Below are 14,705 nucleotides of genomic sequence, written 5' to 3' on the forward strand. Positions count from 1 at the left end.
AACTGCGTGACCTGACACAGAAGGCCTTTAACAAGCACAAGGCCTCCACCAAAAGTTTTTGCAAGACCCCACCGATTCTGAACTTAACCCAGAATCCAAAGTGGGCACCAGAAGGCACCCAGCATTGCCACAATGCAAGGCCCTTCTACAGTGAGCCACTCGCCAGCAGAGGACAGAGCAGTCACCATGGCAACCAACCCAGGTTCCAGAACAACCACTGGCAGAAGCCATGGAAAAAGCCGTCCTCACCGTGCGAACACCACGGTATGTCCAACAGCAGTCCACCACAACATCCTCCTCAACACCCTTCACACAGGTGCCAAACAGAGGCTGCACAAGGACAGCTGGACACGCCTACTTCTGAGTTACAGGAGCTGCTGACACTAGCAAAAAGCTCCTTGAACAAAACTCAGCTGAGGAGTACTGGGAAGGACAAACTTCTGACTCCTTGCCTGACGCAACACGGCATCAGACCCCTCCAAGGGAGGAGCATCCCTTAAAACCAGTCGACACCCCAAAAGCAGACAGACAATGTTGGATGGAGCAATGGACCCACATGCCCAACAGCGAGACCTCTACCAACACAACTCAGGCAAGCTCAAGTCGGTGCCACCACAAGAGCAAAGTGACACCGCAAACATCAGACTTCTGGTGACGATCGAGCAGAACAGAGGCTAACAGCCACCTGCTGCCCTCCTTGCCACCATCACTAGGTCAGTCTGAAACTCTCTTCACTCTACAAAATCTCCATAACAAAACGACCATCTTACCCAGACCAACTCACTTCAGGATGACAGGTGACACAGCCTCGACACCTGCTGCATAAACTCGAGGACCCGCACCTTGCTACAGCCTACATCACCACAGCGCACCACCTGACAGCATCCACCATGGCACCACAACCACTCCTGGAGGCACCAACAGCCAGTGGACCCACATGCCCAACAGCGAGACCTCTACCAACACAACTCAGGCAAGCTCAAGTCGGTGCCACCACAAGAGCAAAGTGACACCGCAAACATCAGACTTCTGGTGACGATCGAGCAGAACAGAGGCTAACAGCCACCTGCTGCCCTCCTTGCCACCATCACTAGGTCAGTCTGAAACTCTCTTCACTCTACAAAATCTCCATAACAAAACGACCATCTTACCCAGACCAACTCACTTCAGGATGACAGGTGACACAGCCTCGACACCTGCTGCATAAACTCGAGGACCCGCACCTTGCTACAGCTTACATCACCACAGCACACCAACTGACAGCATCCACCATGGCACCACAACCACTCAAAGAGGCAACCAACAGCCCGAGAGCGACCACTGTCTCCCAGCCATGAGTGGCAGGTGCATGTCTGATTGTTCTGCACCTTTGCAGTTGTTCGTTGTTGTCTATTGGATGGAAAACAACATTCGAAAGGGGGGAATTATATAGCATTTGGACCAATCAGACACACAATTTTTCATTAGATTTAACAAATCAATTATTCATTAGATTAACAAATAATCACAGACCCCTCACCCAATAAACATACTGGGTGCCAGCATGTCTGTGAACGACCCCAGGCCCCTGGTTACCATGGCAACCAGGACACCTCAGCCAGACCAGATAAACTTTACGACGCATGTCAAGAGTTCTCCCTCTCACCATCTTTCAACCATAGGAAAAATGTAATGCCCATAAAAATGGACTCTTCTCTAATTTATTCATATAAAAACCTTTCTTTGAATGAACACACTTATCCTTCAGGTCATTGTGTATCATGGGGCATCTCAGTTAGCTTAATGCAGTACACGTAGCAAGGTTTTTTTTAAATCATATAATAAATAAAAAGAAAACAGATAGAATAGTAAAATAATAGAGCAAGCTAGTGTTAGAGGCCTTTTTTGCTTTTTTTTAATTGTATAATAAATACAAAGATGCCATTCTTCTTACGATGTAACATGTACATCGGGTGTTATGGGAAGTGTTCCCGGTTCTGGTTGACCTAATTAATGCAGCCTAACAATCCTTTAACCAATTTGAATATTAGAAATGTGTTATGTGTAAGCAAGGTTAAAGAGGATAGGCTAAAGAGGATAGTAAGCAGATAGCCCACACTCTGTGGTCCAGGCATTTTTGTGGGAAGTTTTTACTAGATAGCTATCCTAGGCTAGCTAGGTATTGATCCATTGTTGGTCTATGAGACTTTTAATAACACCCTTAAAACAGCTGTCTGAGGATTGCTGTTTTTTAGCTCAGCAGCTCTTCCCTTTCTTGGGTCTTTAATTAGCAATCTCCTTGAGCTCCTACCTAGAGGCTTTCTAGTTTAGCCTCTTCAGAGGTCTTGTGTATCCAGGCTAGTATTGCTCACATGGCATAGCTATCTGAGGATAGATATACTCTTAACTTGGTTTGGATGTCCCTCCTCATCTGGAGATTGGGCTCCCCATTTCTGCCAAGTTATGTGAGCGGCCTAGGGCGTCAGTGGCTTGGCCCCTTTCTGAGGAAAGGTTAGGTGTATGTCACCTCCTTGGTCTCTCACCAGGTGGATGTGGCATGTGCCTCGGCATGGCATGGTTGGCATTTTGTTCCCCAAAGTGTGCGCTAGAGGATGCAGCATGAGTTCCCTAGAAGGGTAATGCCTCGGGTTACGCATGTAACCATGGTTCACCAAAAGGGAACAAGATGCTGCGTCCCCTTGCCATGCCTTCGGGCCTGCCTGTTACATGTCTCCTTCAGACAACTAAGTTGGTGACATCTTTAGCGGGACCCCTTTTATACTTCCTGGTGCCCGCTTATGATGTCATGATGGCTACATGGAACAATAGGATTGGAGTTTTTTCACACGTGCTTCAGACACCGCTCATGCTGGCAGCATTCCCCAAAGTGTCTGCTAGAGGACGCAGCGTCTCGTTCCCTCTCGGGGAACCATGGTTACATGCGTAACCCAAGAAATTTTTCCTTGAAGATAAAATTAATTTGAATCTTGTGTTTGTAGGTAGGCATTGCAGCGTGTCAGATCGCACGAGCATTTGGCCTTAAAGTTCTGGGTACAGCAGGGACATCTGAGGGTATGCAGCTGGTGCTCAGCAATGGAGCTCATCTTGCATTCAACCACAGAGAAAAAGACTATTTGGATAAAATTAAGGTTTAACTCTTTCTTATTAAGTTTTATGACTTTTTTTTTTTAGAATTTTGCTCTACCGCTCAAGATTTTGGAGTAAAACGTTTTTTGTTTTTTTTTTGGGGTGGGGGGGGGGGGGTTAATGCATTGACTAAAATGAACTAACAATGAAAATTCTGTCATGTATTACTCACCCTCATGTCTTTCCAAACCCATAAGACCTTCGTTCATCTTCGTAACACAAATTAAGATATTCTTGATAAAATCTGAGAGCTCTTTGATCCTCCGTAGACAGCAATGCAACTGCAATGTTCCTAGGTCCAGAAACGTAACAAGGACATTGGTAAAATAGTCCATGTGACATCAGTGGTTCAACTGTAATTTTACGAATCTACGAGAATACGTTTTGTGCACAAAGAAAACAATAATAACATAATTTATTAAATTCTTCACCCCGAGTTACCGTCTTCCACCATTTTGGAGAGTATCCACTGAACTTCATTATGAACGAAGGTCTTACAGGTTTGGAAGGACATGAGGTTGAGTAATTAATGACAGAATTGTCATTTTTGGGTGAACTAACCCTTTAAGTATTACTGTTTTTTATGTTTTTGAAATAAGTGTCTTATGGTCACTAAAGCTGAATTAGTTTTATGAAATATATATTATTGCAATTAAATAATAATAATAATAACAAATAAATATATAAATGTTTACATAGTGTATACAGTAAATAAATATATAAATGTATAAAAATAATTGTGAAATATGTTAAACTAACATCAAATGTGGAGAGTACAGATAAAGAAGGGCCAACAAAATAAACACATAAATTAAAAACAAATATAGGGTAAAAACTCATCATGGTATGGTCATACCATACCACATAATGTAGATTATAATATAACAATATGGGGTCCAAATGCAGTGCAAAACATCTGTTGTGGACTGAATAATACACACAAGTAACTCCAAAAGAGTAATCTATCTTATAATTTTATTCCAGCCATAAGAGGATAACATTTTTATTAATAAAAGAGACCCTCAAAAAGGTCATTTAACCGACACATACCAAGAGTAAGCCAGAGGGTAACGCCAGAATCTGTTATGCTCAAAAACTCTAGCAAGCCAAGCTTTATGAGTGTATTATTACAATAATTATTATTTGATTAATTTTCTATTTGAATATGAATTTGGCAAAAAAGTCCCTTTTCAGGATAGCCAACTGTATTTTAAAGATAATTTTGTAAAATCCAAATCGCTTTACAGATCTTTATTTGATCTCTATATGTTTGATTTCTAAATGTTTAAACAATGTTTTCCATGCTTTTTTGATGATCCATAAACAATTATAGCACATGCACCTGTGGAACAGTCCTTAATACACTAACAGTTTACAGGCAGAAGAAAATAAATGTCACTGTTCCAATAACTATAGGACATTAAAAATACTTTTCTATTGATTCTGAAATAAAACACCAGTAGAAAGATATCCAGTGTTTCTGCTTACCCGTGTTAACATGCTGTAGTCCTTCTTCAGGGAAGCATGAGGATTACAGATGTGGCCAGAGCAATAAACTGCAATGTTCATAATATATAACACCTAAGACAGTGCTACAGGAAAGAAAACTGATCATCCCTATAATTCCAGACCACATTTGACCATATGTACCCCATTGTGTTTGAGAACTTGCAAGTGTGCTGGTGGATAAATGCAGTAACATCTCACAGCAAGAACTGGCAAATCTTTCTAAAGTCCGATTCGGACTGTAATTGTTTCTAATGTGGACGTCTGTACAAAGAAATGTACATGGCACCTCAGTGATAAAACAATATTCGGATGGCACTTTATTCACAGTGGAGAAGCGAGTTCTGTGATATGAACCCGGGAACGCACTGCTCACGTCACGTGGCCAGTAACATGATTGTCTGCTGAATTCTAAAATTAATTTTATTTACAAATGTATTCTTATTATTGTGTAAAATGTTTTGAAAAATATTAATGTTTCAAGCATATTTTATAATATACAGTTAGGTCCATATATATTTGGACACTGGCACAATTTTCATAATTCCGGCTCTGTTTGCCACCAGAACAGAATTAAAAATAAAACAATCAAAATGAAATTGAAGTGCAGACTTTAAGCTTTAATTCAAGGGGTTGAACAAAAATAAAACATAAAATGCTTAGGAATTACAAGCATTTTTATACACAGTCCCCCCATTTTCATGGGCTCAACTGTAATTGGACAAATATATATAATAATAAATAAAACATTTTTTTATCATTTTTAATATTTAGTTGAGAATCCTTTGCAGGCAATGACTGCCTTAAGTCTGGAACTCATAGACATCACCAGAGACTGGGTTTCCTCCTTTGTGATGCTTTGCCAGGCCTTTACAGCTGACTTCAGTTATTGTCTGTTTGTGGGTCTTTCTGCCTTTAGTTTTGTTTTCAGCAAGTGAAATGCATGCTCAATCTGGTTAAAATCAGGAGATTGACTTGGCCATTGCAGAATATTCCACTTTTTTACCTTAAAAAACAACTGGGTTGCTTTTGCTGTATGTTTTGTGTCATCGACATTTGTACTATGAAGCTCTGCCCAATCAACTTTGCTCCGTTTGACTGAATCTGGGCAGAGAGTATATCCCTATACACTTTAGAATTCTTCCGGCTGCTTCTGTCCTCTGTCACGTCATCAGTAAACACCAGTAACAAAGGAGCCAATTGAAGCCATGCATGCTCATGCCATCACACTGCTCCACCATGTTTCACAGATGATGTTGTATGCTTTGAATTCATGAGCTGTTCATGAACCTTCTCCATACTTTTTTTCTTCCCGTCATTCTGGTACAGGTTGATCTTAATTTCGGCCGTCCAAAGAATGCTTTTCCAGAAGTGGTCTGGATTTTTTTAGATGTTTTTTGGCAAAGTCTAATCTTGTCTTGATTGCACCTTGTGGTGAACCCTCTTTATTTGCTCTTGTGAAGTGTTCTCTTGATTGTAGACTTTGACAGTGACACGCCTACTTCCTGGAAAGTGTTCTTCACTTGGCTGGATGTTGTGAAAGTGTTTTTCTTTACCATGGAGAGGATTCTCAGACCATCCACCACCGATGTGCTACGTGGACATCCAGGCCTTTTTATGTTGCTGAGTTGCTGTGTTCTTTTTTTCTCAGAATGTATTAAACTGATGATTTGGCCACTTCTAATGTTCCTGCTATCCCTCTGATGGATTTGTTTTGTTTTTGAAGCCTAACAATTGTCTTTTTCACTTGTATGGAGAGATCCTTTGACCATATGATGTGGGTTCACAGCAACAGCTTCCAAATGCAAATGGCACACTTAGAATCAACTCCAGACCTTTTACCTGCTTGATTGATGTAGAAATAACGAAAGAATAGCCCATGCCTGTCCATGAAACAGCTTTTGAGTCAATTGTCTAATTACTTATGGTCCCTTGAAAAAGGGGTGTGGTAAATATTAAAGAGCTGTAATTCCTTAACCTTTCCTCCAATTTTGATGAGAATACCCTCAAATTAAACCTCGGAGTGTGCACTTTAAGGCCACATTCATTATATAATTGTAACTTGAATATTTTTGGTCAGCAGTTAAAATAACAAAAAATTTGCCTGTGTCCAAATATAAATGGACCTAACTGTATTATCCTATTTATTATTTGATTAATAAATTGGCGCGGGTGGTGAAAGATAAACACTGACATTCTAAATTCGGATGGCAATAAAATTACTGATTACCCCTTATAAATGGTGAAAATAGCTTGCGTCCCCATGAGAAACAATTACTGTCCGAATAGGGCTTTAGTTCATTAAGATGAGATTCAATGTAGTACTTAAAGCAGCTGGTGGACACACCACTGCTACATACTGACTGATACTTTGATATTGACCCCTGCTCTGTTCAGGGACTCATTCCATTTCTGTTAAACAAATGTCTGTAAAAATTGTTATGTCTTTGTTGTTGAATCTTTTTATGTCCATACAAATATTACATGTTAAGAAATTTGATGGGGGAAAAAAGCTTACTTCTTATCAATGCTGAAAACATTATTTACATTATTATTTAATAATTTTGAGGAAATTGTGATAAATTTTTCATGATTCTTTGATGAATAGGAGGACGTTCAAAAGAGCATTTATTTCAAATAGAAATATATCAAACATTATACATGTCTTTACTTTCACTTTTGATCTATTTAGTGCATCCTTGCTGAGTAAATGTATTAGGGCTGTGCAATTAATCGCATGTGCATAACGTCAGTAAAGCCGGTTCTGTGATTGGTAGTAAATTGCCATCTCCTGCTTTTAGATGGAGCGGCATTTAATACACAGAGCCGTAGTTCACTGACAAGCTAGGCAATATCGCGTTATGAACGCGATATTGCCTAATTGTCAGTGAACTACGGCTCTGTGAAGTAAATGCTGCTCCATCTGAAAGCAGATGATGGAGATTTATTACTAATCACAGAACCGGCTTTACTGATGAGATGCACATGACAATCGCATGTGATTAATTAAAATGTATATGTAAAAACTATCTGACCCCTTTTCTGAAAAATTTTCTGAAATTTTTGAATGGTAGTCTAAGTCACACATTACACAGTCTAGTCTGACTTTATCATGGATATACTTTATATACCAATAGTTTGTGATTATAAAAATAAAGGGGGCAATTTTTCAGCAATTTTTTTATTTTTCTCCTGTGTTTAGAATGCTACCAGTGGACAAGGCATGAATGTGATCATTGAGATGTTGTCCAACGTCAACCTCAGTAATGATCTTCAGTTGCTTGACTTTGGTGGCAGAGTTATTGTAAGTACCCCGTGTTTGTTTAGCAAGTGTTTTGAACATTTTTGTTTTTGTTTTCATCATATTGTTCTTCCTTTCAGATTGTTGGCTCTAGAGGCCCTATTGAAATCTACCCCAGAGACACCATGATGAAAGAAACCAGCATCATTGGTGTGGCTTTATACAATACAACTAATGTACGGTGGGCTTCCTGACATTACATATTTAACATTTTCTTGCTTTCTAGAATTTATGCTTGGCATATAATGCATTTATTCATCATCACCTATGACAAATCTTATTTTGCAAAGGATTCATGGTAAGATACAGACAGGTTTTCTTTATCTGTGTCTTTCACAGAAGGAAACATCCGAGTGTGCCGCAGCTCTTTTTGCAGGAATGGAAACAGGCTGGTTGAAACCTGTCATTGGTCCTGAATATACACTTGATAAAGCATCCCAGGCTCATGAAGACATCATCAACAGCCCTGGAGCCAGTGGAAAGATGATTTTGATCATCTGAAATTATGCAGGAAGTAAAAAATCCAATCCAATGCAACATAAATAAACTGTCATTGCATTAAAGGGAGTGTCTTATTTTGTGTTCACAGAAGAAAGAAACTCATACAGGTTTGGAACAAAAATTTAAATTCTGCCATCATTTAGTCAGCCTCATATTGTTCCAACCCTATATGAATTTCTTTCTTTGCTGAACACAAATTAGCATAGTTTGAAGAATGTGGGTAACCAAACAGTTGATGGTAGCCAAGAATGGGGAAAACATACTATGGAAGTCAATGGCTACCATCAACTGTTTTTTGCTACATTCATGATACATGATATTTTCGTGTATGAATCGCATATATGAAACAGACCATAGAGACCTGTTTTGTGGAAATTAAATTAAATAAACAGATAATTAAATCTTCAAGTCAAGTCACCTTTATTTAAATAGCACTATATGCAATATCAATACAGCTTTAAAGGGATAAACAGGAAAATGATGGTTAAATGATGGTTCAGAGATCAATTCTGCTGTAAAGCAGCCCTGAAAAAACAATAGTGTCAGTTCAGTGGTGATTCAGTTCCATTCAATTACTGTGTAAAAATCATAGATTAGTAGTTCAATTCAGCTGTAAAGCAGCTCTGGAGAAAACAATGTTGTCATCCATCTCAGTTCAGTTCTCTTCCAATAATGTCTGTACAGTTGATTAAATAATATTACTCAATGTTATGTGTCCCCAACTAAGCAAGCCAGAGGCAACAGTGGCAAGGAACCCAAACTCCATCAGTAACAGAAATTGATTTTTTTTTTAAACTCAGGCTTAGCTGGCAGGCCAGTTCTCTTCTGGCCAGGTGAACCTGGTGTGGTTTCATTACAGGCTGCATCACAAGTCAGATTGTGGATTGATATCATTCAGAATATTCATCAAATTCCTACTGCTTGGATATTGGGATACTTCACATGGTGAAGGAATCGAAGCTGGCCACAGGGACTGTGTAGATGACTTGTCAGGTTCTTGTGGTCTTTACTGAGGATCTGTGCTGATAGCTATTGTGGCATTGAGGTCTTTACAGGGGATTTGTCTCTATGGGCTCGTCTAGGTGTCATGATCTCCACTGACATTCAGGGCTGTTGTGAGCTGTCGTCATAAGGTGCAGGTCTACCATCTGATCTGAATGCAGACTGGATAAGGTAACCCAATAAGAATGAATCAGAGCGACTAATATAAGCATACATTTGGTCTTATGCGAAGTGTTCCCGGTTCTGGTTGACCTAATTTATGCACGCTAAAGCTGAATGCAAGCTAAATGTGATTATGTGTTATGTGTATGCTAGTTTAAAGAGATGGGTTTTTAATCTATATTTAAACTGAGAGAGTGTGTCTGCCTCCCAAACATATTCTAGGTATTATCAACTGACCAGAATCTGAGACCATAATATACGCGAGGGGCTATAAAGCGATAAGAGCTTGCTCAAGTACTGGGGAGCTACACGATTTACAGCTTTTTAAAGCTGCAGTCTGTTTGAAAACCTGGAATTGCAGTTACTTGTGGAATTATCTAGCTTGCGTGGGTTGTGAGTCGGTTCGGCTCCAGCGCGGATTAATCTAATGTTTTGAGGAGTATGTGTGGCAGTCATGGGTTTTTAATCTATATTTAAACTGACAGAGTGTGTCTGCCTCCCAAACATATTCTAGGTATTATCAACTGACCAGAATCTGAGACCATAATATACGCGAGGGGCTATAAAGCGATAAGAGCTCGCTCAAGTACTGGGGAGCTACACGATTTACAGCTTTTTAAAGCTGCAGTCTGTTTGAAAACCTGGAATTGCAGTTACTTGTGGAATTATCTAGCTTGCGTGGGTTGTGAGTCGGTTCGGCTCCAGCGCGGATTAATCTAATGTTTTGAGGAGTATGTGTGGCAGTCAGTCACCGCATCGGTGTGAATCCTATACTTGGTAATCACAGATTCTAGCCTTCGTCTTGGAATATATGACCCAAATAAGAATTTTCACCGGATATTGTCATCTGAACAAGTAAGTAACAAGTCTGCCATGTTTGTTCTGACCAACTGAGGAAAAAAGCATTTCAATAAATCGTGCTACCAATGGTGATTTAATCTAACGATCAATTAGCTCATATCACATCAAACCATGCAAATTATTATTATTGTTATACTTTATTCTCAGATTATTAACGTTAACAACATCAGCATTGCGTGACTATGAGTATAGTGTGTGTGTAGATTTCAATTTCTGTACAGTCTAATCTCTAATTGTCACACCATTCGAATTTCATACCAAGAAATTATTTTAACCCCAAAAGCAAACTATGCTCCCTTCGAACTGGTTGTCTTTAAAATACAAATCTTGTGTAATCCCAGGCTATCTGTAATCAGAAGCCCATTTAAAACTGGAATATAATTTAATTTCATTCACATGTGTTTCATATAATCCTTTCTGGATTACAATCCGCCATCAAAATGATTTTTTGACATTTAATTATTCTAGCAGCTGTGAGAAAAGGCTAACGATCTGCCACCTGCAGCATCCTCACATGCGATAGCCTAGTAGCCGGGACAACTTCTTTATGTTTACAGATGTGACGTAATGACGCAGCAGCATGCTCGAATTTCCCACGAAAACCTACCCGTACCACTCAAATTAGAAAACATTATTATAAAATAACCGTTGTGAATCGGGCTAAAGTAAGGCGATAGTTTTGAGCACTGGCTGGTTATGTACTTGCTCAAATATTGATTTTGGATCATTTTTAACCAAAAAAAGTAACGGACTGCAGCTTTAAGTAATCAGAAGGATTTTAAGATGTTTTAAAATTTTTAAATGCGATGTTCAATAGGGAGCCAATGTAGTGTTGACAGAACTGGGCTGTTGAGAAGTCTAGCTGCTGCATTTAGCAGTAGGAAATTACTACATGAATATATAAATAACATGAATAGTAAATATTAGGCAAACAGAAATGAAAGAGATTGTTCATCAATCATTTGCTCACTCTGAAAGTTGTTCCAAACCTGTATGAGTTCATATCTCTTGCTGAAAACAAAAGAGGATATCTTGAAGAATGTGGGTAATCGAACAGTTGATTGTCTCCATTGACTTCCATAGTATGGAAAAAAGTATTTTTTGTAAAAAGTCAATTTTTTGGTAAACTGTCCTTTTAACAGGCCTCAAAATGGTATTTCCATTGTACGCATTACAGATTTTAATAATTAGCAGATGATCAACACAGCATTGTATTGTAATCATTTGACAGCTGATTGTCCATCAGTTTAGGGCTGCCTCTGTGTAAAAAAAAAAAATGGAACAATGTAAATAAGAACTTAGAACTTAAGAAAGTGTCTTTGCGACTGTCAAGCATCAGTGCTGGACACTGTACTACATTTCTGAGATCAGGTAACATGCTGGTTCAACACGTGCCCCATTTGCACTGAGATCACTCACTGAGACACTACATGACTGTATTACAGTGGAACCATTTAGATTCTAATACTGAGGAAAGGTTTAGAAACTTGTTTGGACCCTCAGCACATGGATACGAGTGTTCATCATTTTGCTGCTCCATGTGTGGTAAGCACAGAGTGTTTGTATGTATTGATTATGTGATAAAAATGTAATTTGCTTAACTGTAAAATGTTTAAAAACTTGGCTTGAATTTAACCCAGGATAGATAGATAGATGTTTTTTTTATTTTTTTTTTTATGAATACATCCATTTACTTCTCTCTCTCTCTCTATATATATATGTATGTATATGTATATCAGGTCAGTAAGATATTTTTTGAAAGAGATTAATAATTTATAAAGGAAGCATTAAATAGACAGTATTAGAGACATTAAATACTTTTACATTTTTACAAAGAATATTGATTTCTATTAATTCTATTCTATTAATCAAAGAATCCTGAAAATGTATATATAATATTAATTTATTTTATTTTTGTACTGAGGATTGTCAGAGTTTTGTGTTCAATTTGGCTGTATTATGTAAATTAAGATTTAAAGCAAGACATTTCCTCAAAGAGGAGTTAAATAGGAGCTGTTTGAGATGTGAAACTATTATCAGTCGCTTTCTTATTTTACAGTTACAGTCAAAGAATATGTGGCAGGTGTTGCTAGTGTCCTCACACACTATACAGAAAGCAGAATCACCTCCACAGAAGGAATCAGGTGAAAGATCATGCATGTTTTATAACTTTACCTTCATCATCTGTCTTGGCAGTCAGCATCTCCTGGCAACAGAGGTCAGGGGAGCGCAGCATTGGGTGCAGTTGCCAAAACAAAAGAGAGAAAAAAATAATTAGTTATGACCAAGTACTAGTCAGTGAATGTAGATCTGGACTAAAGAACTCTGTTGTACTTTTGTTGACAAGTCCTTGCTTTTTGCTTTGTTTTATATTATTTTGTATAATTGTTGTTGCTTGAAAAAAGCTGATCAAAGGCCATGAACCACATAAGCCATTTTGGAAATCCAACACTATCTGACATAAGTGGTAAATCATGAGAAGTATGTGCATATTGTTGTCTCACAGTCAGACTAGCATAGGTGAACACTATACTAATGGTTCCTCTCAGGTGTCTGCCTTCTACTGATGGTGATCTCTCAAGTTCAACTGTCATTACTCTGCCCTTCTTCTTGTGTGGTGTGTTCTGAAGATGTCATCATTTGTCATAAACTCTTAAACATTATTGGTAAGTAAATTATTATGTGGTTAAAGAACTTTGTCTGTTTGTTTTTAAGATCATTTTAAAAGGATAGTTCACAAAAACAAGAAAAGTTGAAATATTCTTCAAAATATATTTTGATTTACTCATGAGGGTGAGAAAATGGTGACAGAAATTTCATTTTTTGAGTAAACTATCCCTTTCAGTACACTGAAAACTGTTGGAAGTGCATTTTTAACCCTGACGCCCGTTTCACACCGCACGCGTTAGCAGAGCAGAGCAGAGGCAGCGCAGAAGCAGCGCGCGCCCATTGTGCTTTCACACTGGCAGCGTTTGTCGCGCAGCTGAACCGCGGCTTGTGTAGGCCTACTGCAAATACAGACGAGTATCGTTCATTCGGTCACGCTTTTCATGTGTTATCCGACAACTGTCTATCATGTGCTTTGATATGGGCAGCATGCTCTGATGCGGCCGTGTTCCCCTCTGTCACGTGCATTTTTTTTAAATGTTGTAGATTTAAGTAGCAAATGAGAATCGCTAAAATTATTGAATATATTTTGAGACAAAGGTCTTCTTAATGATTATCAGTTTGATAATTAGTTAATTGTTAGTTATTTAGTAGTATAATTGATAGTTTAGTTAATTAATTAAAGATAATTAAAGCAACAGTTTTTCAATAACTAGAAGAATATGTAAAAGTATGGTATTTGGGTACCCTGCTGTTGGGGCGAAAGACACAATAATTAACATGATAATTAATAGATGGCTGACTTTTCCAATTGTTGACATGACACATGGTTAGATTCAGATGGTAAATATCATATAGCCTATTATGTTGGGTGTCCACCTTAGAGATAATCACCATGTTTATAATGAAACCATCATATTTAAAAACATGATATTAATCATATCATATAATAAAATATAATTTGTTGTTACTACTGTAAATATTTACTACATTACTAACTTATTATGGGAACTCCTTTACTTTTTATTTTGTTTCTGTATTTTAAAATATATATTTATATTAACATTTTAATGACAGTATATTTATTTAACATTATTTATCAAAATAAGCAGAAAATAGCCTAGTACAAACTTTGCTAAAGGGATTTTTTTGAACCAATATTAACTTATTTTAGCCAAAGTATTTATCAATACTGTGTGCCTTTTACCCCATGATTGTGAAACACGAAACACCTCACGTGATTTTACAGTGAAATGTGTCATTTTTCATGTTAATCGGGTAAATTTTGATCAAGAAAAATGCACTGTTGCTTTAATTCAGCGTAAGCGGCGTAGCAAAAATAGACTCGGCGCCGAAACTATCGCGGCACTGCCGCTTCTGCTCTGCTCCTGCTAAGCAGCGCGTAAACAGCGCGGGGGTTTTTTCGGCGCCCATGTTAACAGATTAGAGCATTCCCACCGCAGGCAGAGGCGAAATGTTAATTTAAGGCCGCTAAATTATCAACATAATTAAAATTTTGCTGAAAAAAACTTGTACACAATCTACTACATGCCTTCTGTCTTCTGACTGATAGTTTATACTTTCTTAGCAAGTAAAGACATTTTAGATAGATAGATAGATAGATAGATAGATAGATAGA

The 14,705-nt window shown here is 38.1% G+C and overlaps 2 protein-coding genes across 3 annotated transcripts in view; both read left to right on the top strand.

Annotated features, from left to right (window-relative positions):
* Positions 1–8,562, top strand: part of cryz (crystallin, zeta (quinone reductase)) — a 35,828-nt gene extending 27,266 nt beyond the window's left edge. The window contains exons 6-9 of one of the 2 annotated variants that reach the window (XM_016277125.1): positions 2,979–3,128; positions 7,835–7,936; positions 8,014–8,109; positions 8,273–8,562. In XM_016277125.1, coding sequence (XP_016132611.1) covers positions 2,979–3,128; positions 7,835–7,936; positions 8,014–8,109; positions 8,273–8,434 — 510 coding nt within the window. In that variant the 3' untranslated portion in view covers positions 8,435–8,562. The remainder of the gene's footprint in view (positions 1–2,978; positions 3,129–7,834; positions 7,937–8,013; positions 8,110–8,272) is intronic. The other variant, XM_016277126.1, reaches the window with a different exon arrangement.
* Positions 8,563–12,933: 4,371 nt separating this feature from the next.
* The window catches only part of lrrc53 (leucine rich repeat containing 53), a 6,509-nt gene continuing 4,737 nt past the window's right edge, over positions 12,934–14,705 (top strand). Inside the window, exons 1-2 of the mRNA XM_016277158.1 lie at positions 12,934–12,940; positions 13,009–13,125. Of these exons, the coding sequence (XP_016132644.1) occupies positions 12,934–12,940; positions 13,009–13,125 (124 nt within the window). The remainder of the gene's footprint in view (positions 12,941–13,008; positions 13,126–14,705) is intronic.

This window comes from Sinocyclocheilus grahami, unplaced genomic scaffold (assembly GCF_001515645.1).
Source record: "Sinocyclocheilus grahami isolate Dianchi unplaced genomic scaffold, SAMN03320097.WGS_v1.1 scaffold109.1, whole genome shotgun sequence".
NCBI classification, from domain to species: domain Eukaryota; kingdom Metazoa; phylum Chordata; class Actinopteri; order Cypriniformes; family Cyprinidae; genus Sinocyclocheilus; species Sinocyclocheilus grahami.